This window comes from Adiantum capillus-veneris, chromosome 18, assembly GCF_014529385.1.
Source record: "Adiantum capillus-veneris isolate H3 chromosome 18, ASM1452938v2, whole genome shotgun sequence".
Lineage (NCBI taxonomy): Eukaryota > Viridiplantae > Streptophyta > Polypodiopsida > Polypodiales > Pteridaceae > Adiantum > Adiantum capillus-veneris.
In genome coordinates, this window is record NC_140948.1 from 24,090,921 (window position 1) to 24,118,802 (window position 27,882).

The window sequence follows — 27,882 nt, forward strand, 5'->3', positions numbered from 1 at the left end:
AAGATCTGTCTTTCTTCAAAATCAACAACACTGGAGAGCAATACGGTGAAGTACTAAGCTGGACAAGACCCTTTTCCAAGAGGTCTTTCACTGAGTTCATAATCTTTTCATTCTGTACTCGGCTCACACGATAAGGTGGCCGATTCGGTGGCGTGCTTCCAGATATCAGATCAATGGTATGATCTTCAAGCCCTCTCAAAAGCAATCGGCATGAGCGTGGAGAAAAAAATCTTGGCGTTCTTTTCTTCAGGTCAAAACATATTCAACTTTTATCCATGGTTCAGTTCTCCCAAAAGAATGAGTAAGAAAACTGAAGTTCATCAAGTACAATCTCTAAGCCCTTCATTTATCAAAGTCGCTTTCTCGGCCCGGTAGTCAACCACGGCGTAGTTCTTGTGGTACCAAGGGATCCCGAGTAGAACGTCACTCACGTGCCCTGAACACCCCTGTCATTGCAAACGAAGTTTGCCAATGCTCGGTGTAATGGCAACATCCCATCCGGGTGCCAGTCGAACTACCTCCGCCAGTGGCGTCAGTCTGTCGGGTGCAGTTCCAAATCGAGCCGCCAATTCCAAGTGAAAAGAAGTTGGCCTTGGCTCCTTCAAAAGAGCTTCTTGATCCTTCACTTTGCCCCAAAAAAAAAACGGCAAAGTTTGTACTTTCATTCATTTGATTCGGTGCAAGTCCCACGCCATGTGGTACCAGTTCTGCTTTTCTATCTGCCTTTTCTGCCACATTCCTCAGCTGCTCTCGAACTCTCAGACCTGTCGTTGTCTTTATCATTCTGTTCTTTCTGTGCCTTATCAGGGCACTTTGCGGAAATATGTCCATGTTTCCCGCATCCAAAGCACTTCCCCTCTCTGATGAAGCGAGCTCTCTCCTCAGGAGTAAGCTTGGGTCGTGCATCCTTTTTTTTTCTTTGGGTTGCTCTTTTTCATTCTACTTTCATTCCCAGAAGTCTGTTTGGCTCGTTGTGTCATGGCCTCATCTGTGGGGTAGGTCAGACTGCCAGAGTGAATGGCAAAGCCCCGCTTCGCATGACTCATCAACTCCTGAATAGAAGCTGACTTTTGTTCCAAGCAGTGATCTCGGATCTCTGTAGGTAGACCCAAGGTAAACCGCTCAATTTGTTCTCTGAACGAGATCTTCTTGAATGAAGAGGCGGGTAGAAAAGAGCCCCAGAATCTTTCACAATAAGAATTCACTGTATCGCTCTTGGTCATCCGGAGATGGTTCCAAGCAACTCGTATATCTCGCTCAAACTCTTGAGTCAACCAAGAAGAAATAAAAAGCCTGTTGAATTTCAGCCATGTAACTGGCACAGTCTTGCTTAATAGAAGCGTGGACCACCAAGTACGAGCATTCCCCTCAGAGTAAGAGGCAGCTCTCCGAATCTTGGAGTGCTCTGAATAGCGTCCTCCCGCGAAAGCGATGTCAAACTGCTGTATAAGAGACAAAGCCTTCGAAGCATCTGAGTATCCTGAAAAGTATCAAACTTGATCGAGTGGCCACCTTCCTTAAACTCTCGGACTTTCTTGCTGTTATCTTCGAGAAAGTCATACTGGTTGGCTTTGTAAAAATTCTTCTTGTTCGCATAAAACTTTCCGTCATCGGAATCTGAGCTGTCTGTAGACGAGTCCTCAGTAGAACTGTCAGTCTCTGGGCGAGATGTAGCCTTCTTTGCCTTTTCCTTGCCCGTTCCGAAGCTTTGTGTCTTGCTTCGCTTTTTGCTTTTTTTCTGTCTTCTTCGCTCTAATCCGAGGAGCTAGAAGAACTGTCAGAAGAAGAAGAAGAAGAACTGGGTACTCCTTCAAATCGAACACGCTTCTTCCGTTTCTTTGCTTTGTCGAATGTCGACTGACGACCCAAATATCCCGGGAAGTCAGTACCTTTGTTCTGCTTTTTGCCGTGCTTTTTGCCTTTCTTTTGCACGTCGAAAAGCTGAGCAATCCGTGCATCAACCACGTTCTCCAGTTCCTTCTCCGTATATTTCTTGGACGTAGAAGGTTTCTTGAGAGCGGGTTTCGGGAGTGGTGTTGTGGTTCTCTGCCACTCCATCTGTACCTCTTTCAAAGAGGTCTGGTTCATATATTTTACCATCTTCGGGTCCTTGGCAAAATTGAGCATCATCTTTGTTGCATCGCCAATCAATTGACGACGCTCCATCTCTGTTTGCTCCGCCTGAGTAGGCCGAGGCGGGCCATACTCTCTGTCTGAATCTTCGTTGTGATCCCAGCCCGCATCTCCAGATGCAGAGGGAGTCGACTGATCATTGCCTGAAGCCATAGGTGCCGCGGAAAAAAAAAATTCGGGGATCGGATTTCCCGTAGAAGAGAAATCGGCCGTGCTCTGATACCACTGTAACAAACTTGGACACTCCAAGTCAAGAATCAACTGCGACAGCACCAAATAACCACTTCAAAACAATTCACAGATCACAATAGATTTGCACTGGCCCGGCGGAGTTCCGTGCCTAGAGATATTGGCCCCAAAGACTGGCGCCCCTTTCGGTATTTCTTTTTGTATTAATCAATCATCAAAGTACAAGAGAGCGGTTAGGGTTTCACTCTCAGACTCTGCGTCCAGATGCTCTGAGAAGTGAGGCCCTCACCACTAATTTAAAGGTTACAAGGGATGCCCAAAAGCAGAGCCCCAAAAGCTTTTAAAATCAAAAGCATCAGTTCTCTCTCTCTCTTAGAGAGTCTTTTCTCTTTTTTTTTTTATAAAAAAAAAAAAAGCAAAAGCAAAATTCGCGTCGCTCATCATTTTCCCAAAAAAAAAAAAAAAAAAAAAATTAATAATCCGCCTCCTCGATTTCCGGAATTTAGGGTTTTTGGCAAAAATTAGGGTTTGCAGGAATTTTAGGGTTTCTGGCAGAAATTAGGGTTTCTGCTGTCCGCCACGTCATCACTTTGTGACAGCTTTTTGTAAATTGCGCTGGCAAATTTTTGGCTTTGCTTTTGAACCAGATGCTTTTGAGTTTGAAGGCTTTTCACTGTAATTGCTTTTTAGGCCAAGGGCCTTTAAATATGAGGTTAGGGCTCATTCTCTAGCATGCTTCCTGAAGAAGGTGCGGAGTCTGAAGTACCGGCTTGTACTGAGTTGATGCAATATAAAGAAATACCGAAAGGGGCACCAAGGTTTGGGGCCAATACTCTCTGGGGTGGAATTCCGCCACTCCGTGTCGCGTGTTGTCTCTCTTTCAGTTCAGTTGTTATTGAAGTGCTAAAAGTCTGTTCAGTCTGTTCTTTTCTATTGGCACGTGGTGCCCGTCTTGTGACAGTGGTAACAGAGCATCAGACGTGTGCTTTTCTGAAAGCATACCGGTCCTACATAAGAGCAGATAGAGCTATTGGAATTTTATTTGAGGTATATTCGGTTTGAGGTATCGTCGGCCTCCGATCCCGGACCTATTAGCCACTCACACCCTTCATCGCGCATCAGGCGCGCTCCCGTCTTCATCGCTGTGTCTTACAGGGCATAAGCCATAAGAACCCAAGACTTGGAATTCATGGATTCAGCAAAATATTTGCAATTTCTGCTCAACGAGCTTCACGACATTCTTTCATGGCATCCTCAACAGAATCTTCCGATGCTGCAAAGTTTTCAACAATTTTTGAACTACATGTTACCCCCTCTGATGCCCAAGGTGGTACCTCCTCCTCCGGCACTAGAAAGTACGAGAGCTTTCAATCGGCAACCTTCTCAGCCGTCTGTTTCGATCGGGGGAGTCTTCAGGAATATGGTGCAGCCATCTAACCCTGATCCAGTGCAACTGTCACGTGACACATCCAACCCTATGTGTCCGTGGACAAGAGTTCAATTAGTCTAGTCAGTCTAGATTAGAAGTAATCTGGCACTTTTGTGAGTCTATTCGTAGACCGTGCATGCCCAGACACTTAGTGTAGATGCATATCCTCTGGTTGCACACAACATGATCATAAGCATTCTCATCAGAATCCATCAGAATCCTTCAGGGGAATTTTCCAATGCATTTAGCCTATTTTCCCTATTTTTGACATTTTTCACTTATTATTTTTAAGTGACTTTTGTTGGAAAGTGGGTAGGGCAAATTGAGCAAGTTTGTATATAAGCAAACCTAGACTAGTACTAATTGGCAGAAGAGGCAGCAGAAACACCATTGCTCAACAGGCAACTTCTCAGCAGAACCCCAAAGCGTTTTTGCTCCACAGCAACAACCTAGCGTTTTTGGACCAGCTCAGCCAGCGATTTGCACTTGCAGATTCCGGCAACAGCAGAACATAAGATCAGCCTAGTGTTTTGCATTTGCAAGACAACCGGCGACAGATTTGCAGATTTTTAGCCCTAGTGTTTTTGCATCTGCACCATAACCCAGCGTTTTGCAGTTTCACCGCGACGGAACATCAAGAAACCTCAGCGTTTTCAGTTTCAGCCCGTAGACGCCGCAGATCAAGTCCTGAACCTCGCAGATCTCACCTTCCCGTAGCAGTTCCTCGCCGCACGGTCAGTTTCCGCAAGGTTTACAGTTTCAGCCCGGAAAACGCAGATTTCAGCATCTGCGTTTTCAGTGCGTCGTCGTCGCATCGTCGCCATCGACATCGTCTCCAACATAGAGTCAGAATTCAGCAGATAAAGATTTGCAGATTTCAGCCATTAGAGTTTTCAGATTTCAGCCCGTCTCGTCGTCGTCGACATCGTTGGCAAGTCCAAGCATTGTAGAGATTTGTGCAATCATAAGTAGACCGCTCTCGCCATAGAGAGTGGGGCCTTCGGAGGAGGGTTTTACAACGTCTCTGGTGTCGTATTCTCTTCTCTCTCTATCGCTCAGTCTCATACACTTTCACGCACAGTGTCCATTCACTTGTTTGTGATCATTGCACTCTCTCATTAAGAACGCAAGGCTCTCTCTTCCATAAGAAAAAAAGGAACCTTGAGCACAGTTCGGAGCACTCATCTTGAGCAAAGTTCAAACATTCATTCTGCTGCACCTTACAGCAACCGCCTTTGCCACCGTCATTGCTCCCACCTCCACCACCACCACCGCCACCAAGCTACAGTGGTTGGAGCCCATATGGATACCCTTATTATCCATACCCGGGATATGCGCCTAACCAACCCAAAGATTTCAAAGATGGCGGCACGGCAGTCAAATTTTTCACTTTTTCCGAGGTGAGAGATCGCAAGAAAGCATTACAGTTCCTACAACAATTCGACAACATCTTTGCTTTAGGGAACTATACAGAAGAATCCAAGATTTCTCGAGCAGGGAGATTTCTTAAAGATAATGCTATGCAATGGTGGCGTTCAATCGCGACAGAACCACATACTCCAAGGACCTGGCAAGCTTTCAAGACAGTTTTTGCACGTAGTTACATGACTTCTATATTTGAAGTCCGGATTTTGGTAGAGTGGGGCAACTTGAAAATGCTTGCCACCGAAACCAGGGACGAATATAACCAAAGGTTTCTCGACGTGTACCTTCCGGTGTCCTTCTTTAGATTTGTTCCCTTGGAGGCCCAATGCGAGCAATACACCATTGGACTACCATCACCATTGCAAGAATATTGTCTATCCAAGCAAGTCTCTACCATGCAAGAACTTATGGACCATGCCGCGGTCAGCTACAAACTGATGAAGGGAAAGCTAGAGTTTACCACAGAAGAATCTCTAGCCACTAACCACAACTCTCGGCAACAACGAACAAATTCTCGAGAGTCGTGAAAATCAACCACAAAGACCTCGTTTGACACTCAACAACGAGACACCTTACTACAAGAAGGCCGATGCTTTGGCTGCTTTCAAACAGGGCATAATCGTTCTAATTGTCCCAAACGCACTGATAGACCAGAGGAGCCGACGCTCGCACCAACGGTCAACAGAACCCCAGCGCCACCTCCTGCTAAGAGAGCTAAACCCGCTATTGGACTAGTTTCTGATATTTATGGCATACGTCTTGAGAGTACAAATGAATTGTGTCAAGCATATGGCAAAGTCAATGGCTTCAAAGCCCTTATTTTCTTTGATCCCGGAGCTACAGAGAACTTCATCCATCCAGAATTTTTAAAGCAGATGCACTTTGATTATGATGTAGAGGGTGGAGAAATTGAAGCTGAGCTAGCCACGGGGCAAACTCAAAAAGTAGTACCACTCATTGGTGCTCTTCCAGTGACTATTCAAGATTATCATGGAAAAGCTGATTTCCACATCATGAAGTTGGGCAATTGCGACGTTCTCTTGGGCATGCCTTGGCACGACAAGAATGACGCGACTCTCCACGTTCGAAACCCAACCATCACCGTGATGCAGAAGGACAAGCCAATCGTCCTCAAAGTTCGGTTGTCTGAACAAAACCTTGAATGAACTCTCTCTGTTTGTTTTTCTTTATAGCTAGAAAGTATTGTTTGAAAATTTGTATGAAATGGAAAGTATCTGTTTTGAACTTGTTTTGGTGCCGATTTGAAATGTTTGACTCTGGTTTTAATACTGGTTTCAATGATTGGTGATTTTACTCCCGAGTAGAGTTGTGAGAAATGATGATTGAAAAGTGTTGTTTTTGACTCCCAGCCCGGACCTAGATGGTTATGTGGGAGGAGTATTAAGAAGTTTGAGCAATGGTTACTCTCAGCACCTCCAAATGACGCAGGCTGCGGTCTGGGGGGCGTTTGGTTGTAAAAGGCCTCTATATCTCCCGGCCTGAACCTTTTTAGGTTATGCGGCAGGAGTGATGAGGGAGTCGTTGAATATCTCCCGGCCCGGACCTTGTTAGGTTATGCGGGAGGAGTGTTCATCGGCGGCTTTATGTTTCTATGTCTTGTAACATGCATATGTAAGCATTTATGTTGCATTGTCATGTGCCAATTACTGAATATTCCTAATTGGATGAGATTGCCTAGGTATGTAATTTTAGCATCAAGACACCCCTGGAAGATCAGTACGGTCTGGGTGTGATGGCTAATTTTACTACGCCGGAATATCAAGAGTTCCAATGTGGACAAAAGAAGAAGCTACCTCCTTGATCAAAAGAGCCGAAAGGAGAAGCTAACTTCTTAACAAAAAGAGCAAACTGATTGTCCCTCGGAATGACCCTCGGAAATTTTTGAGCTAGCTTGAGTTGTTTTGCAGTTATGCTGTAATCGCGGACGATTACTCTCTTTCAAGAAGGAGAGATGTCACAAACTGCTGACGTGTCAAAGGCCTAAAGAAGGGAGCCAACTTGCAGATGCTGGCGAGGGGCCTAAACCCTAAGAAAAACAAGTAACAGAAGAACAAGTCCTACCAACTTATGGGGACCCCGTCCGATGGGGCCCCAAGTGACATAAAGGAAATAAAGCAAGACTCACACACACACACAAGAACTTGCGCAACAGGCTGATGACGTGGCAGATTTTCAAAAATCACGTTGGCTGATGATGTGGCAAAACTGTACGGATTTCCGCTTTTCACGCTGGCGGTGTTGACGTGGCAGGACTGTACGGATTTTCGTAAATTGCTTTGGCAGCTTTTTGGCTTTGCTTTGGGACCATATGCTTTTGAGTTTGAAGGCTTTTCACTGTAATTGCTTTTTAGGCCAAGGGCCTTTAAATATGAGGTTAGGGCTCATTCTTTGGCATGCTTCCTGGAGAAGGTGCAGAGTCTGGAGTACCAGCTTGTACTAAGTTGATGCAATATAAAGAAATACCGAAAGGGGCACCAAGGTTTAGGGCCAATACTCTCTGGGGTGGAATTATGCCACTCCGTGTCGCCTGTCGTCTCTCTCTTTCAATTCAGTTGTTATTGAAGTGCTAAAAGCCTGTTCAGTCTGTTCTTTTCTATTGGCACGTGGTGCCCTGTCACGTGACACATCCAACCCTATGTGTCCGTGGACAAGCTACACCATGATTAGGGTTCAGTCAATCCAGTCAGTCTAGATTAGAACTGATCTGGCACTTTTGTGAGTCTATTCGTAGACCGTGCATGCCCAGTCACTTAGCATAGATGCATATCCTCTGGTTGCACACAGCATAATCATCAGTATTCCCATCAGAATCCATTAGAATCAGTCAAGGGAATTTTCCAGTGATTTTAGCCTATTTTCCCTATTTTTGACATTTTTCACTTATTATTTTTAAGTGACTTCCCAACAAAAATAGGTAGGGCAATTTTGCTAAGTTTGTATATAAGCAAACCCAAGTTAGTACTATTTGGCAGAAAAGGCAGCAGGAGCACCTTGCTCAACAGGCAACTTCTCAGCAGAACCCAAGGACTTCTAAGCGTTTTTGCTTCACAACAGCTTTGCTCGCGTTTTTGGACAAGACCACCGCAGATCAGCCAACGTTTTGCTCTTGCAAATCCCTGGGGACAAGACCACAACAGATCAGCCTAGCGTTTTTGCATTTGCAGAACCACGGTGACAGAAACACCAATTTCAGCCCCTAGCGTTTTTTATTTGCAGCACCACCTCGGCGTTTTTGCAGATCATCGTGACGGAAAGTCAAGTACTATCAGCGTTTTCAGTTTTCAGCAGTTAGACATCGCAGATCAAGTTCCGAACCTCGCAGATCTCACCTTCCCACAGCAGTTCCTCGCCGCACGGTCAGTTTCCGCGAAGTTTACAGTTTCAGCCCGGAAAACGCAGATTTCAGCATCTGCGTTTTCAGCGCGTCGTCGCATCGTCGTCATCGACATCGTCACCGACATAGAGTCAGAATTCAGCAGATAGAACGTTCGCAGATTTCAACCCATAGAGTTTTTGGACAGCAGTAGAAAGATTCAGATTTCAGCCCTTAGGTCGACTTCGTTATCACCGTCGTCATCGTCGACATAGCCTAGACTTGCATTAGTCTCATGCATACCATTTGTACCAGATTGTGCAATCATAAGTAGACCACTCTCGCCGACGAGAGTGGGGCCTTCGGAGGAGGGTTTTACAACGTCTCTGGTGTCGTATCTCTCTTCTCTCTCTATCTCTCAGTCTCATACACTTGCACGCACAGTGTCCATTCACTTTGTTTGTGATCATAGCATTCTCTCACTAAGAACGGAAGGCTCTACCTTCCATAAGAACAAAAGGAACCTTGAGCACAGTTCGGAGCACTCATCTTGAGCAAAGCGCAAACAATCATTCCGCTGCACCTAACATGCCCGTCTTGTGACAGTGCAAATTGCCTCTCAAACAACGGGTTTTCTTTTGGCATTGTCTCATACGTGCACTTCAATTGAAGTCCTATCACGTCAACGCATGTCTTCCTCTTTATGTTGCTATTGCCACCAATGAGATGAGACAGTGCCTCATGTGTTCGTTGTTCTCATGCTCAAAACTTTTTTAGTGACGTTACACAAAGGCTACAATATTATTTCTCTTGCTATTGTTTCGGAGAATTCTTCTAGATTTGTGGTCGACCGAATCCATCATTATTGGAGTACAAGTACTTTCTTGCCTGGGTGCGATTTTAGGCCCTTTGGGGGGTGTTGATCATGCAAGGAATTACCTTGAGCATGCTCTTTGTGTGGTAGTAATTATTCAGCTTTACCCTACCCATACTTTCATACTCTGTTTTACCCTACCCACACTTTCTTCAGCCTCTTCGTGACTGTTTCCATTTGGGAGACAACTAACTTCAACCATTTGAGACTTTTCTTGATTGTTTCTAGCTTTTTAACATAGATTCACACAATTTGGGTGGTCATATCTTGCACATTCCTCTAATCAATCAAGAATAAGTTTCACTAAAGAAAAGTGTGTGTTTGCATGTGTATGTATAACCAAAATGAAATGGTGTGTGCGTGCATGCGTGTGTGTGTGTGTGTGTGTGAGAGAGATACTAGAAGGCTAACTGATTCAGAACAAGAGGAATTATGCGCAGCCAAAACCTCGTTGATACATAATGATAAGAAAAAACTTGAAAAATGGAAAATTAGATCTAGGCAATACGCTTTTATGGATAAAGGTTGTTCATCGAAACAATTCTTTAAGCACTTGCCTCATTCGAGGACATCTGCCTCTATCAAAAGGGTTGAAGACGAAGCTGGGCAATGTACAACCAAGAAAGGTCAATTGGCGGACTCAATGGTGGATCATTTTCAACGAGTTTTTGCCAAGCTTGACACTCCCTCGAGTGAGGTTTTGCAAGCCAGACAGTTATTGTTGTCTTATGTACATCCTATATTGACAATAAATGATGCAGCTACCCTTGAGGCCAGTTTTACTGAGGATGAGTTGCACGACAGTTTGTTACATCTTGGTCCTTGGAAATCGCCTGGATAGGACGGGCTTACGGTTGAATTTTTCCTTCGCTTTTGGGAATCCCTTAAGCAGCCTCTCCTTTTCATGATAAATCATGCATGGACCACGCAATTATTGCCACAATCGTGGAAAGGACTGGTGAAATTGTTGCCTAAGCAAGCATTGTGTGAATCCTTCTCACACTGGCGTCCAATAACGCTTATGCCGGTCATTTACAAATTGTCGTCAAAAATGATAGCTACACGTGTTGCTGACCATTTGTTTTCCGGCATACATCCGGCTCAGTATGGATTTATTCCTCGCCGGCAAATTATGGATAATATTGCTAAAGATTTTATTGGATTGATTGTCATGTGACATATCCAACCCTATGTGTCCGTGGACAAGCTACAGCATAACAAGGTTCAATCAGTCCAGTCAGTCTAGATTAGAAGTGCTCTGGCACTTTTGTGAGTCTATTCGTAGACCGTGCATGCCCAGTCACTTAGCATAGATGCATATCCTCTGGTTGCACACAGCATGATCATCAGTATTCCCATCGGAATCAGTCAGGGGAATTTTCCAGTGATTTCAGCCTATTTTCCCTATTTTTGACATTTTTCACTTATTAATTTAAGTGACTTTCCAACAAAAGTACGTAGGGCAATTTGGGTAAGAAAATATATAAGCAAACCAAAGTTAGCACTCTTGAGCAGATGAGCAAGGAGCACAACAGGCCACAGGCAGCAGGTACTCCCCTCTCTCAGCAAGAACTCTCCAAGCTTCCCTTCGCGAGCCCCTCTCCCATCAGCTAGCGTTTTTGGTCTCCATCCTCACCTCCCTCAAGCCTTGGCGATTTCAGCCTTGCAGTCCTCGCCAGCAATCCTAGACCCCTAGCGTTTTTACTAACGCTACAAGCAGCCCAGCGTTTTCTATTTTCAGCCCATTTTGGCAGCGGATGGTCAACGTTTTCAACATGCATGAACAGCAGCAGATTCAGCCCTAGTCATTGCAAGAGATCCACCATTTTCAGCCCTCAGAAACGCATCCAAAACAGAGTTTTCAGCCACCCCGAATCAGTCCCAGATTTTCAGCCATGACGTTTTTATGGACAGCAAATAGAGGACCACAGATTTCAGCCCTTAAGTCCTCGTCGTCATCCCCGTCGTCGTTACCGACATAGTCCCAGGTTGCATCAGTCCATTGCATCGTCATTGTACAACTTTGTGCAATCAATAGTAGACCACTCTCGCCGACGAGACTGGGGCCTTCGGAGGAGGGTTTTACAACGTCTCTGGTGTCGTATCTCTCTTCTCTCTCTATCTCTCAATCTCATACACTTGCACGCACAGTGTCCATTCACTTTGTTTGTGATCATAGCATTCTCTCATTAAGAACGGAAGACTCTCCCTTCCATAAGAACAAAAGGAACCTTGAGCACAATTCGGAGCACTCATCTTGAGCAAAGCGCAAACAATCATTCCGTTGCACCTAACATTGGTATCAGAGCTTTGGCAGTGTTCTGTATCACTCAAGGAAAGAACCACAAGAATCACAAGATTTTTTATTTTTTTTTTGCTTGTTGCGGTCGCACGAACCCAAGTTCGCTTGGGCGTGTTGATTCCTAATCGTGTTTTTGAAGAGTGACAGGAATCCCGGGAAAGAAGGGCTTTTCTAGCCTCCCCTTGTGTCTCTTTTTACTCATTGAGAGCAGACCGTGCACTTAGCGGCCGGCCAATCGACGTGAGGTGGAAAAAAGCAACCTTGGTGTGAACGCAAGGCCGCCAAGGGGTGCGCCCGCAGAAAGGAGTAGAACTCGGGTGAAGAGAAGATCCTTCTCAAACACGGTTTGCAAGCGAAAGAAAACCTCAAGATCCTCAAGAACCCAAGAACCTCAAGAACCTCAAGACCCTCAAGAACCCAAGTTCCTCGTGGACGTAAGGACCAAAGATCATAGTGCATGGTCGTCACCCGAAGCGGAATGGATACTTCGCATACAAGTGATGAGCATGAGAGAGGCGACGAAGAATTTTCCCCACCATGAGATTTTTTCGACCCTCCCCCTTCGCCATCTACGCCACCAAGTGTACCAAACCCTATGGAGGCAATGGTCAAGCACATGATGGCCATGATGGATAAACAAGAAGCAAATCGCATTGCTAAGGACCGCGAGCAAGAAGCAAATCGCCTTGCTTTAGAACGCGAGCACAACGAACGCAAAGAATGAAAACAACAAAAAAAGGCGGAAGAGGCAGCACGAAGCGCGGCCTTTGAGGCAGAGCGTGCAGCCCAAAGAGTGGCTTTGGAGATTGAGCGTGAGGCTGAAAGAGAACTACGCACTCAAGAATTGATTCGACAAGTACTTGCCTCGAAATCCGAACCACCCAAAGATCGTGGGAGTTCCTTAAGTGGTGCAAGCCACAATACGGATTCCAACCATCCAGTCACAGAGAAGTTGACTTTCAGTAAGTATGATGGTAAGATGGATTCTACGGTTATTCATTCTTGGTTGCATCAATTTAATGCTTATTTTGCAACAACTAAGAAGACAAGAAATAGCAAAGTTTTGACGGCAGCTATGTACCTTGCCGGTGATGCCATTAATTGGTACCACGCATGGCAAGAGGCACAGTTAGCCGCGCACCTAGATGAAGCCGACGAATTCACGCCCCTTTCCTTCAATTGGACTGATTTCCAAGCCAAGCTCAAGGCACGGTTTATGCCACCTTAGTACCTTGCATGATTGAAGGACGAGTGGCGCGCTCTCAAGCAAAATGGTATGCCGGTTATGTCTTTCTCTAATCGTGTTACGAAAATCGGATGATGAGCGCAAAGAGGCTTTTCTCTTTGGATTGGACGAGTATATCAAGTACGATGTCGAGGTGCTCGATCCAATCGATCTCAACAAGGCGGTAGCGATTGCTCTCGCACAGGAGATGAAGCACAACAAGGGAAAGCCTAAGGAGAACAAGACTTCCACAAGTACCTCGCAGACTTCTCAGAACCCTCAGAACGGTAAGAACAGTAAGACTGGTAAGAATGGTAACTCTTCTCACCAATCTTCCAACAGTCTAATTCTTCCCATGAATCTAAGGGTAAGGCTAACACAATTGCTAAACCTAAGCTTACTCCACATGAAAAGGTAGCACAAGGAATTGTAGGAGGATACATCACGTCGGAAGAGCAAAGCGCTTATTCTAAGGAAGGTCGTTGTTTTCATTGTCACATTAAGGGTCACATAAAAAGAACATGTCCTAAGCTTGAATCGAATAAATCTAAAGAATCCACAGAATCCACTTCCTCTGTCAATGCAATTAATGATAACACAAGTGTGCCCCAAGTTTCTCATGACCCTCCCATTGATGATTCTCTCATTAAATGTTATGGTCGTACGTCGGGGCAACGTTTTGTCATATTGTTTGACCCAGGTAGTATGCATGATGTGATCAGTCCCTCTCTTGTTGAGAGAGCCCGCCTCGAAGTTAGTCCGAGATCTTCGATGGAGGTCTCTGGCTTTCTTCCCGGTATGGACGCTCTCATCACGGAGGAGTGCCTTGATGTGTTGTTTGCAATTCAACAAGCTGTCTTCACTAGAAGATTTATTGTTTCTTCTCTCTTAGGATGTGATATGATTTTGGGCATTCGATGGTTTCGTGATAATAACAGGATTTGCATGATTGTGATCACCATGATGATTTGGATGATAATGATGAGCATGATGATAAGCATGATGATTTGCATGATCAAGATGTGATTTCTCACAAGCATGATGAGTTGCATGAAGATGATGTGATTGTTCACAAGGATGATGAGTTAGTGGATGCTTTTTCTAGCGAAGCTAACCTCGTTGCAGATTCAATCAATCACGAAGAATCGATCTTGGCTTTCGAGTCAAGGTCCACAGATCCCCCACAAGAAGATTCGATAGATTCCGAAGAACCGATCTTGGCTCTCGAACCTAGGTCCAAAGAACCCTCACAGGATTGATACGCACGCATTGTTCTAGTGATAATAACATTCCCACTCTGTTTTGGCTGCGTTTCTGAGGGCTGAAAATGGTGGATCTCTTGCAATGACTAGGGTTGAATCTGCTGCTGTTCATGCATGCTGAAAACGCTGACCATCTGCTGTAAAAATGGGCTGAAAATAGAAAACGTTGGGCTGCTTGTAGCGTTAGTAAAAACGCTAGGGGTCTAGGACTGTTGGCGAGGACTGCAAGGCTGAAATCGCCAAGGCTTGAGGGAGGTGAGAATGGAGACCAAAAACGCTAGCTGATGGGAGAGGGGCTCGCCAAGGGAAGCTTGGAGAGTTCTTGCTGAGAAAGGGGAGTACCTGCTGCATGTGGCATGTTGTGCTCCTTGCTCATCTGCCCAAGAGTGCTAACTTTGGTTTGCTTATATATTTTCTTACCCAAATTGCCCTACCTACTTTTGTTGGAAAGTCACTTAAATTAATAAGTGAAAAATGTCAAAAATAGGGAAAATAGGCTAAAATCACTGGAAAATTCCACTGCCTGAATCTGATAGATTCTGAAGGGAATACTGATGATCATGTTGTGTGCAACCAGAGGATATGCATCTATGCTAAGTGACTGGGCATGCACGGTCTATGAATAGACTCACAAAAGTGCCAGATCACTTCTAATCTAGACTGACTGGACTTGACGGAAACCCTGTTATGGTGTAGCTTGTCCACGGACACATAGGGTTGGATGTGTCACATCACATCATGCATACTACCTGGGTCAAACAATATGACAAAACGCTGCCCCGACGTACGACCATCACATTTAATGAGAGAATCATCAATGGGAGGGTCAGGAGAAACTTGGGGCACACTCGTGTTATCATTAATTGCATTGACAGAGGAAGTGGGTTTTGTGGATTCTTTAGATTCATTCGATTCAAGCTTAGGACATGTTCTTTTTATGTGACCCTTAATGTGACAATGAAAACAACGACCTTCCTTAGAATAAGTGCTTTGCTCTTCTGACGTGATGTATCCTCCTACAATTCCTTGTGCTACCTTTTCATCTGGAGTAAGCTTAGGTTTAGCAATTGTGTTAGCCTTACCCTTAGATTCATTGGAAGAATTCTTTTCTGAGAGACTGTTGGAAGATTGGTTAGAAGAGTTACCATTCTTACCAGTCTTACCGTTCTTACCGTTCTGAGGGTTCTGAGAAGTCTGCGAGGTACTTGTGGAAGTCTTGTTCTCCTTAGGCTTTCCCTTGTTGTGCTTATCTCCTGTGCGAGAGCAATCGCTAACGCCTTGTTGAGATCGATTGGATCAAGCACCTTGACATCGTACTTGATATACTCGTCCAATCCAAAAAGGAATGCCTCTTTGCGTTCATCATCCGACCTGCGTAATTGGGTACCTAGCTGCAAAACACGATTAGAACAAGACATAACCGGCATACCATTTTGCTTGAGAGCGCGCCACTCGTCCTCCAATCGTGCGAGGTACTAAGGTGGCATAAACCGCGCCTTGAGCTTGTCTTGGAAATAGCCCAATTGAAGGAAAGGGGCGTGAATTCGTCGGCTTCATCTAGGTGTGCGGCTAACTGTGCCTCTTGCCATGCGTGGTACCAATTAATAGCATCACCGGCAAGGTACATAGCTGCCGTCAAAACTTTGCTATTTCCTGTCTTCTTAGTTGTTGCAAAATAAGCATTAAATTGATGTAACCAAGAATGAATAACCGTAGCATCCATCGTACCATCATACTTACTGAAAGTCAACTTCTCTGTGACTGGGTTGTTGGAATCCGCATCGTGGCTTGCGCCACCTGAGGAACTCCCACGATCTTTGGGTGGTTCGGATTTTGAGGCAAGTACTTGTCGAATCAATTCTTGAGTGCATAGTTCTCGTTGAGCCTCACGCTCGATCTCCAAAGCCACTCTTTGAGCTGCACGCTCGGCCTCAAGGGCCGCGCTTCGTGCTGCCTCTTCCGCCTAAGCGCGGCCTCTTCCGCCTTTCTTTGTTGTTTTCTTTCTTTGCGTTCGTCGCGCTCGCGTTCTAAAGCAAGGCGATTGTCTTCTTGTTGAGCGGCAAGTCTTGCGTTTCTTTCGTCGCGCTCACGGTCCTTAGCTTCTTGTTGTTCTGCTTTGCTTGCGAGTTATGCCCACGCAACTCGATTCGTTTCTTGTTGTTGTGCCATCATGTCCAACATCGACTTGACCATCGCCTCCATAGACGTGGGTCCAACTCGTGGCGTAGATGGCGAAGGGGGAAGGTTAGAAAAATCTCCTGGTGGGGAGAATCCTTCGTCGCCTATCTCGTGCTCATCACCTGTATGCGAAGTATCTATTCCGCTTCGGGTGACGACCATGCACTATGATCTTTGGTTCTTAAGTTCACAAGGAACTTGGGTTCTTGAGGGTCTTGGGTTCTTGGGTGCTTGGGTTCTTGAGGCTCTTGAGGTTCTTGAGGTTTTCTTTCGCTTGCAAACCGCGTTTGAGAAGGATCTTCTCTTCACCCGAGTTCTACTCCTTTCCGCGGGCGCACCCCTTGGCGGCCTTGCGCTCACACCAAGGTTGCTTTTTCCCGCCTCACGTCGATTGACCGGCCACTAAGTGCACCGTCCGCTCTCAATGAGTGAAAAGAGGCACAAGGGGAAGCTAGACAAGCCCTTCTTTCTTGGGATTCCTGTCACTCTTCAAAAACAATCGACACGCCCAAGCGAACTTGGGTTCGTGCGACCGCAACAAGCAAAAAAAATTCTTGTGATTCTTGTGGTTCTTTCCTTGAGTGATACAGAACACTGCCAAAGCTCTGATACCAATGTTAGGTGCAGCGGAATGAATGTTGTAGTTCTCAAGATGAGTGATCCATATTTGCTCAAGGTTCCTTTTAGTTCTTATGGAAGGGAGAGCCTTCCGTTCTTAATGAGAGAATGCTATGATCACAAACAAAGTGAATGGACATTGTGCATGCAAGTGTATGAGACTGAGAGATAGAGAGAGAAGAGAGATACGACACCAGAGACGTTGTAAAACCCTCCTCCAAAGGCCCCACTCTCGTCGGCGAGAGTGGTCTACTATTGATTGCACAAAGTGGTACAATGACGATGCAATGGACTGATGCAACCTGGGACTATGTCGGTAACGATGACGGGGATGTGTTAAGTATGGAGCCTGATTTACCCTTTTAATTTTCTGTGGTAAAAGCGCACATTTGTAAGGTCCCCATTATGAGGAGAAGCCATCGTGCGTGAAGGAAAATCACTCACCAAAAACCAAAATTTTCACGGACAAAAATCAGGGGCAACTTTAGAGGCCTCGGGGGCCTCCGCCCCCGAGACTTTATTTTTTTGCCGGAATATTCCTTTTCGCCGGAATATTATGGCCGGACGGCGGCCGGAAAGTGGTCGGTTGGCCGGTGGCCGGTAGTCAATGGCCGATGGCCGGTGGTCGGAAGTCAATGGCCGGTGGCCGGTGGCCGAATTCAAAAGCGGACTTGTCTTGTCAAGGGCGGCCACACATGGGCGGATTGGAGGGTCCGATTTGGACTTATTCGCACAAGGGCGGCTACACATGGCTGTCTCTCATAAGAGAGGGCAGCCCTTTTGGCCTATAAAAAGAGGCCATTTCTACACACATTTCAGAGTGTGAAGTTGATGCAACAAGGTGAGTGTGAGGTGGTGAGAGTGAAGCAAGACGGGAGCTCTATCAAGGGTTTAATCCCTTTGTAAACTACTTCTTCTTTTGAAGTGCTAAAGCCATTGAGTGGCTGCTTTCCCGTGGACGTAGCCCACATTGGGTGAACCACGTATATCGTGTGTACTCTCTCTCTCTCTCTCTCTCTCTCTCTCTCTCTCTCTCTCTCTCTCTCTACTCTATAATCTCTTGTGTGTGAAATCTATCTCTCTCCATTAAGTAATCTACTCAAAAATCTATTTAGCTACGTCTTATTTCCTAACAACTGGTATCAGAGCAAGGTTTGCTCGTAGCTAAATTATCTCAAGGAAAGGATTCCTTGAATTGAGTGGGAGTTATGGCGGAGGAAGGGAAGCTCAAGATTGAGAAGTTCAACGGCAAAAACTATCAACATTGGAAGATGCAGATTGAAGACTATCTCTACCAGAAGGACCTCTATTTGCCACTAGGCGGTCTTGCGAAGAAGCCCGCAACAATGGCAGATGAAGCATGGATTGTCCTTGATCGAAAGGCACTGGGAATAATCCGGTTAAGCTTGGCGTCAACGGTGGCCTTCAATGTTTCAGAGATGAAGACCACGGAAGACTTGATGAAGTCACTTGACGACTTCTACGAGAAACCATCGGCATCCAATAAGGTATTTCTTATGAAGCGCTTGTTCAATCTAAAGATGGCAGAGAATGGTTCAGTTGCAGAACACCTAAATGACTTTAACACAAACATAAGTCAACTTCGATCGGTGAAAATCAATTTCAATGACGAAGTGCGAGCTCTCCTTATACTATCATCTCTACCGGATAGTTGGGACAGCCTTGTGATGGCTGTAAGTAATTCTATCTCTGGCACAAATACTCTTAAGTTTGATGATGTTGTGGGTGTTCTCCTAAGCGAGGAAATGCGAAGGAGAAGCACAGGAGAATCATCAAGTGCTGCACTATCAGTGGAAACAAGAGGAAGGCCTAAGGAGAGGTTCAAAAACCAAAAGGGTCGTGATCGCTCAAGGCGGAGCAAGTCACGCACAAAGTCAGTTCTTGAATGTTGGAACTGCAGCAAGAAGGGCCACGTCAAGAAGGATTTTTGGTCCAAGAAGAAGAAGGAGACAGAGTCTCAAGACAACAAGCCAACATCGGAGGCCAATGTGGCAGGTAAAGTAGAGCAAGATGCTCTAATTCTCTCATTAGACAATGTGTCTAATTCCTGGATAGTAGATTCCGGGGCTTCATTCCATGCGACACCACACAAGCAACATTTCCAAGACTACACCAAAGGTAATTTTGGGTATGTATACTTCGGAGATAATGAAGCTTGTGAGATTATCGGCAAAGGTACAGTTTCTGTCAAAACTGCTAACGGAAATGAATGGAAGCTTAAAGATGTTAGGCATGTTCCTTCTCTTCGCAAAAATTTGATCTCTACAGGACAATTGGACGATGAAGGTCACTACATTGCATTCAGAAACAAACGGTGGAAGATCTCAAAGGGATCTTTGGTGGTTGCCAAGGGAGAAAAAGTCGGTACACTTTACTTGTGTACTGTTAGCACGCAACCTTCGGCTTGTGCAGCAACTACAAAAGTTGACAGTGCGGTGTGGCACTACCGACTTGGGCATATGAGTGCCAAAGGAACGCAAATCCTTCAAACAAAGAAGCTTCTACCAGGTTTGAAAGAAGTTGACTTAGAGTTCTGTGAAGATTGTGTTTATGGTAAACAAAAGAGGGTAAAATTTCAAAAATCAGGAAATGAAAGAAAAAATAAAAAACTTGAGTTGGTTCATTCTGATGTTTGGGGTCCTGCAAGTACACCATCACTTGGTGGCTCATTGTACTATGTAACATTCATAGACGATGCGACTAGAAAAACATGGGTTTATGTCATGAAGAATAAATCCGATGTATTTTTCATATTTCAAAGATGGAAAGCCTTTGTGGAGAATGAAACAGGTACCAAGGTTAAATGCCTCAGATCCGACAATGGAAGCGAATATTACAGCCAAGCTTTTGAAAGTTTTTGTGCTAGCAATGGCATTCGGAGGCAAAGGACAACCCCAAGGAAACCTCAACGAAATGGAATTTCGGAAAGGATGAACAGGACAATCATGGAACGAGCACGAAGCATGCGGCTACATGCAGGCCTACCGCTTGAGCTTTGAGCGGAAGCTGTAAGTACGTCTGTATACTTAATCAATCGGTCACCCTCAACGGCATTGGATGGGGGAGTTCCAGAAGAGGCATGGACAGGTAAACCGGTGAATTATGCATTTCTCAAAGTGTTTGGGTGTGAGGCTTTCATGCACATAGATAGAAGCCTAAGATCAAAGCTAGATGCAAAGTCCAAAAAGTGTTTCTTCATTGGCTATGGAGAAGGAGACTTTGGGTATCGCTTATGGAATCCTGAAGATGGTAAAATCTTAAGGAGTAGGGATGTAATTTTTAACGAACAAAATATGTACAAAGATTACTTGGAAAGAAAACAAACAAAAGAAACAGGCGATGAGTACATGGAGCTTGAGGACAGTGAAGACTCAAGGACTGCAAACGGTGACAATGTGCAACAACATCAACCAAATGAGGAGCCTCAACCTATTCCCCGAAGATATACAAGAGCAAGTAGACCTCCAGAAAGGTTTGTTCCTTCCTTCAACCATCTCTTGATCTCAGATTCTGGAGAGCCGGAATTATACGAAGAAGCTATGCAACATGAATCCAAAGAAGAATGGACGAAGAGCATGCAAGTGAAGATGGACTCACTACATCGCAACCAAACATGGGAGTTGTTTGAGTTGCCTAAAGGTAAGCGGGCACTTCAAAACAAATGGGTGTACAAGCTGAAGGAAGAAGAAGGTGGGAAGAAAAGGTACAAGTCTAAGCTTGTGGTAAAAGGTTTTTCTCAAAAGAAAGGTATTGACTTCAATGAAATATTTTCTCCTGTTGTAAAAATGAACTCAATTAGGCTTGTCTTAAGCCTTGTGGCTGCTCATGATCTAAATCTCAAGCAAATGTATGTAAATACGGCATTCCCTCACGGTGACTTAGAGGAGGAAATCTACATGCTTCAACCAAAGGGGTATGAAGTAAAAGGTAAGGAGAAAATGGTTTGCAGATTAAAGAAGAGCTTGTATGGTTTAAAGCAAGCATCAAGACAATGGTACTTGAAGTTTGATCGATGGATGTTGGATCATGGATTCACAAGATGCAACTCGGATCACTGCGTCTACATGAAAAATTTGGGAGATGGGAAACTCATCATCCTAATGTTGTATGTTGATGACATGTTGATTGCAAGTGCTAACATGCAGGACATCAAAGACCTGAAAGAGGAGCTGTCTAAATCTTTTTCAATGAAAGATTTAGGTGCTGCAAAGAGGATACTTGGTATGAAAATATCAAGGGACAGGACGAAGAAGACAATAAAGCTATCTCAAGAAGATTACATCAATAAGGTACTAGAAAGGTTTGCAATGCAAAATGCAAAACCAGTTTCTACACCTTTGGCTGGTCATTTTAAACTAACGAAGGATATGTGTCCAAAGACACAAGAGGAGATAGCCTATATGTCTAAAGTTCCATATGCTACAGCGGTAGGTTCTCTAATGTATGCTATGGTCTGGACAAGGCCAGACATTGCACATGCAGTGGGAGTTGTGAGTAGATTCATGGACAACCCAGGTAAAGAGCATTGGCAAGCTGTGAAGTGGATACTTAGGTATCTAAAAGGGACAACAACAAATGCTTTGTATTCTGAAGGAACTGATATTTTTCTAGAAGGATATACTGATGCAAATATGGCAAGTGACAAAGATACTCGAAGGAGCACTACTGGCTATGTGTTCACGGTTGGAGGCACAGCAGTAAGCTAGGCTTCAAAGCTGCAGAAAGTGGTTTCACTTTCTACCACGGAAGCAGAGTATGTAGCAATGACGGAGGCAAGCAAAAAAATTCTGTGGCTTCACAGATTCTTAGAAGAGCTTGGATTCAAACAAGACAATTGTGTCTTGTACAGTGATAGCCAAAGCGCTATCCATCTTGCGAAGAACTCAGCCTTTCATTCAAGGACAAAGCACATTGAGGTGAGATATCACTTCATACGCACTCTTTTGGAAGAGGGATAGCTAAAGCTAGAAAAGGTGCATACAAGTGACAAGGTGCATACAAGGAATATTCCTTTTCGCCGGAATATTATGGCCGGACGGCGACCGGAAAGTGGTCGGTTGGCCGGTGGCCGGTAGTCAATGGCCGATGGCCGGTGGTCGGAAGTCAATGGCCGGTGGTCGAAAGTCAATGGCCGGTGGCCGGTTGCCGAATTCAAAAGCGGACTTGTCTTCTCAAGGGCGGCCACACATGGGCGGATTGGAGGGTCCGATTTGGACTTATTCGCACAAGGGCGGCTACACATGGCTGTCTCTCATAAGAGAGGGCAGCCCTTTTGGCCTATAAAAGAAGGCCATTTCTACACACATTTCAGAGTGTGAAGTTGATGCAACAAGGTGAGTGTGAGGTGGTGAGAGTGAAGCAAGGCGGGAGCTCTATCAAGGGTTTAATCCCTTTGTAAACTACTTCTTCTTTTGAAGTGCTAAAGCCATTGAGTGGCTGCTTTCCCGTGGACGTAGCCCACATTGGGTGAACCACATATATCGTGTGTACTCTCTCTCTCTCTCTACTCTATAATCTCTTGTGTGTGAAATCTATCTCTCTCCATTAAGTAATCTACTCAAAAATCTATTTAGCTACGTCTTATTTCCTAACAGGATGACGACGACAACTTAAGGGCTGAAATCTATGGTCTTCTATCTGCTGGCCATAAAAACACTATGGCTGAAATCTGGGACTGACTCAGGGTGGCTGAAAACTCTGTTTTGGCTGCGTTTCTGAGGGCTGAAAATGGTGGATCTCTTGTAATGACTAGGGTTGAATCTGCTGATGTTCATGCATGCTGAAAACGCTAACCATCTGCTGCCAAAATGAGTTGAAAATAGAAAACGCTGGGCTGCTTGTAGCGTTAGTAAAAACACTAGGGGTCTAGGACTGCTGGCGAGGACTGTAAGGCTGAAATCGCCAAGGCTTGAGGGAGGTAAGGATGGAGACCAAAAACACTAGCTGATGGGAGAGGGGCTCGCCAAGGGAAGCTTGGAGAGTTCTTGCTGAGAGAGGGAAGTACCTGCTGCCTGTGGCCTGTTGTGCTCCTTGCTCAACTGCCCAAGAGTGCTAACTTTGATTTGCTTATATATTTTCTTACCCAAATTGCCCTACCTACTTTTGTTGGAAAGTCACTTAAATTAATAAGTGAAAAATGTCAAAAATAGGGAAAATAGGCTAAAATCACTGGAAAATTCCCCTTATGGATTCTGATGGGAATACTGATGATCATGATGTGTGCTGCGTGTAGCCAGAGGATATGCATCTATACTAAGTGACTGGGCATGCACAGTCTACGAATAGACTCACAAAAGTGCCAGATCACTTCTAATCTAGACTAACTGAACTGACTAAACCCTATTATGTTGTAGCTTGTCCACGGACACATAGGGTTGGATGTGTCACATGACATTGATATAGAGAAAGCATTTGACACTATTCATAGGGACTTCAATGCTCAGATCATGACGGCTTTGGGCTTTCCAGGATGCGTTGAGTAGTCTATTTTCTTTATGAAAACAGTCAATCTGTGCAATTCTTGATGGTGAGCTGACTCGATTATGGGATCTTGGTCGATCCATCAGGCAAGGATGCCCTTTGAGTGCCACGTTGTATGCTATTGCTACACATCCTCTGTTGTTGTATCTAGACTCCCTAACAGCTTTCGATCGGCTACATGGATTGCAACTGTCAGCTCATGATCATTTTGTGGCACAAGCGTATGCCGATGACTCCATGTTTTGGCCTAGAAATCAACCTGAGGATATTCGTTGTGTTATGGAAGCACTACATGTTTATGGTTGGCTGCAGGTCTGCAAGTGAATTTCCGAAAATCTAAATTGTTGTCGTTGCATCAAATGGATTGGCATGCTATGTTCATTGTTATGGCCAAGTGAAATAGTGAAGCCTGATCAGATTGTGAGGCATCTTGGTTATCCGTTGGCTTGGTCGGTTAACAATGCGAAGTTGTTGCAATGGGTTGAGAATAAACTGAGGTCTAAATTGCATTATTGGAAATTGTCTACCTTGCCGCTCCATGTAAAACTCAGAATAGTGCAGTCTATTTTGGTGGCATACATGCAATTTTTATTGCCATTGTTGCATTGGCCACCCCGCCGTCTTCGGGGATTTCATGTCTCGGATTCTGGAGCACTTCTGGTCCACTTCCTCTCACAAAAAAGGCTTGTGATTGCTTGCGATGGATAAGCTATGTACTCCAAAACGTGGTGGTCTGAATACCCTTCATTTGTGTTCTCATGTTACAGCAAGGAAGGCTACTTTGTTGTTGGTACTAGTTGAACAAAACAAGCCCTAGACGCAGATGCTTGTGTTTTTGTGCTCTCATGCGGCTTCCACGCCAGCTCTTGGCCTTTGGCAACCGTCGTATTGGGATGTGGTTTTTGGAAAAATTGAAGCTACAATTCCGGGATGTCCCTTTGCTTCCAGTTTAGTGGCAGATTGGAAGTTGGTCACGAGGGAATTGTTGTGGAATGGTAGAGATGACACCTGTGGAACTTCACTTTAATTGGAGAGTTTGCATTGGAGTACAGTTTTTGTTCAGACTCTTGTTCAATGCTCTCCTAAACAGACTTACTTTCTCTCTCAGAAAGGTGTTGACAGGATAATAGATGTGATAGACGTTGAAGGACGGGTGCTCTCCTTCAGACAGGCTACTCTTATCTTTGAACTTGAGTTACACTACAGGCGCATGTGGGACACCATTAAGGAGTTGGTCGACTCTATATCTCCCATCCCGCCACTGGTTGAAGACAATCGAATTTGCGATTGGCTCTATGTTGGTTCTTCGATTGGTTCGATATCTGCAAAGAAAGTGTACTATCATTTGTAGTCATCTTCCTGGATCCAAGAACACTGTAACAAGGTATGGAATATGAATAAGAGTGTCACTTGGTGGCAGAATAAAGTTATGAAATTGTAGCATGCTAAGCTACCTCTCAAGGAGCGTTTGTTCATGTGGAGATGTATTGTTTGGGTTCTCTCCACTAGCAAACTACTGCGCTCTAGGAGATTGGTCTCTTCGCAATGCGTTCGCTGTGGTGCAGCCATTGAGAATATTCCACATCTACTGTGGTCTTGTTCTCGTACGCGACAGTTTGTGGATAGCATCTCTTCAGTTCTTTGCTCATATTTCCCTGGGTCACAATTCGGTAAATTTTTCTCGATCTTTGGAGTGCTTCCGCCTTTGCTTCGGTCGTATGTATACTTTTTCGGCTGGGTTAGATTCTCGGTACTATGAACAGTGTGGAGAGCACGGAATTTCCTCATGTTTCAGCAACTTCAAGTGGAATATGTTTCTTTCTTCAAGATATCTAGACAATCTCTTCAAGTTGCCTATGACTTGAACGAGCTCCCTATTAGCCATTACCAGCTCTACTTTGACTGTTTCTTAGTTACAGTTTGCAATACCTTCTATGGTTTTTCTCGCCTTGAGGTTTCTTATTGTAATTCAATCTGACATTACAAAAAAATGTGTGTGTGTGTGTGTGTGTGTGTGTGAGAGAGAGAGAGAGAGAGAGAGACGTGCAACAAACACACTATACCACAGAACCTCTGCATAGGAGTGAGTTGAAGAACTCACCTCTGACCCTAGGACTTTGACCCCTCGCGACTGCTGCGTAAGACAAGCCCGCTGCAGACCACTGCGTGCGCATTTGAGTGTCAAGTTTGAAGAGCAGAGAAGGCGCGCTTTTTGGAGGAAGCCACGAGTACCTCGACTCATCTCTTGTTTTCTCACAACGTTCGGAGCGCCTCGAGGTGGTATTGAGCTAATGATCAAATTGCCTTTCGTCCAGAAATAAGCTCTAGAGTCTACGTGTAGTGAGCGCTGGGGAAGAAACTAGTAGGCCCCATAAACTGATCTCAACTAGAAAATATACGCTCTACATGTTGGAAAGGCATCTCTAAAGTGAGAGGACCATGTCTACGCAGTACGTGGCCTATCAACCAGTTTGTCCCACTCCGCCTTCAGTAAAAGAGAGAGAGAGAGAGAGAGAGAGATGGTAACTCGTTAACCATATCCTCTTCTTTTCTTTATTTCTCTCCTTCTTTGTATACTTCTTTACTATCTAAACACTCAAAATCCAAAACTTACCTTGACATGCTTGCTTTCTCTATTGTATGCAATTAGCTTCAATTCTTTATAGCATTTAACCAACTTCTAGTATGTAATCGTCCTGTGGATGGAAATAAAAAGTAGAGGAGATAAAATAGAAAAGCTCACTCTTCTTCCCTCCATAGAGAGAGAGAAGGGAGAGGGGGGAGGGGGTCAGGAAGGGATTCGAAAGCAACATGGTTTTAAATTCAAAATAGGAGAAAATAATTCTGCTACAAAAAAGAACCAATTCCAAACAGGAGCATATAATTTTGCTACAAAAAAGAGCCTTCTTGATAAGAGAGCAAACGACAAAAACAAAAGAAATCCCAAGCCAAAAAAGAGATAACCATCCAAACCAAACCCATCTAATGTTAGTTATAGTTCTAAAAGAAAAATCCAATTTAAAAGTTGTTATTTAGTTTTAAAATGATGCTTGCAATATACACAGGTAGCATCGAGGTTCTAGTATATCGCATATTTCGCCCAAAGCCACCTAAAAGCATCATTGCAACATATACTCGTGCTTTCCAACTCCCTGCCTCAAATCCAATGGAAGGTAGTGTGTTTATGTGTGTTGATACCCTATCCCTCTAAGAGAGAAATGTCTCTGTCCTTCTGTCTCATCCAGCTCTAGGGCAACATGATAGTACTCTATGAGCCCTAAACAGCACATGGACTCGTAAAGACCTACCAAGAGATGGGTAGGATAATAGTATTTTTTGCAAAGAAGGAAGATATGTTAGACAAAATCAAAAGCTATTGGCACAACAAATACTGATTCAGAAGCCTTACCTTATGATGTCAAAGTCTTGTATGATATGGCAATATCATGTGCTGATATAATCCCTTCCAAAAAGGTGGATCTGAATACATAAAACACGATTATTATGTTTTACTTGTTCAATCATTGCAAACATGTGAGACTCGTTTTTTTGTAAAGTTTCACCAAATTACCCCAAAGATATTCGGATACTCTATCCATCATGTATCTGATTGTAGATCGGCTAGCCATCTATAGAAATTAACACAAAGTAAGATTCAAATAAAACTTCAATTAACTAAAATATTAAAGGCAAAGAGTAATGCATGGATGAAAGAAAGTATCACACCTTAAACATGTGTGACTTGTAGCACTTCTTTGTAAACAATATTTGGGGTGTATGCCATTGGATCCATGTTTGGATTACCATCTATCAAAATCTTGATGGCAGTAGAAGATCGCACACAGGACATTACTACGCAGAGTTGAGCGTGAGCAAAAACAAGTGTAGCCATGTATAAACCTAAGAAGCCAAGTGTTTGGCCTAGTGCCTTGCTGATGGTCATTCCAAATGCAAGCCTCATTGGAAACTACATGCGCTTCATGTCAAAAGGTAATCCCTAAGAACCTCCAATGATAAAGTTGATCCTTGGTATAAATACATTGTTTCCAACATGAGACTTATGATTACTTCTACCTCAATGACTATGTGATAAAAATGCTTACATATCAATCTTGTCCCATTGCTTAAACAGAGAATAATCAAAGCAATGAATTGGATATAACCTCCCATTACAATTTGATGTACAAAGAGAATTTCCACTCAAGTATTGTTTGTTGACTCCTCTCATTTTACACATAGCCAAGTCATTGATTACACCTATCCTTGAAGAGGCTTGCATGTTCCTAGAAATTTTGCAAGTCATCGTATATGCAACGAATTAGGCCTTGAACACACCTGTCTTGGAGTTTTATACTACTTAGAAATGCCACAGTATCAACTAAATCCCCATGACAAACATTCGCATCGCCAAT

At 44.3% G+C, this 27,882-nt stretch overlaps 1 protein-coding gene across 6 annotated transcripts in view; it reads right to left on the minus strand.

Moving 5' to 3' along the window:
• Window positions 1-25,857, minus strand: part of LOC147435352 (uncharacterized) — a 102,472-nt gene extending 76,615 nt beyond the window's left edge. For 4 of the 6 annotated variants that reach the window (XM_086488415.1, XM_086488414.1, XM_086488413.1 and 1 more), the window contains exon 1: window positions 25,572-25,849. In XM_086488415.1, coding sequence (XP_086344541.1) covers window positions 25,572-25,712 — 141 coding nt within the window. In that variant the 5' untranslated portion in view covers window positions 25,713-25,849. Of the gene's footprint in view, window positions 1-25,571 lie in introns of all 6 variants that reach the window. The other 2 variants (XM_086488416.1, XM_086488417.1) reach the window with 2 other exon arrangements.
• Between the last annotated feature and the right edge of the window lie 2,025 nt (window positions 25,858-27,882).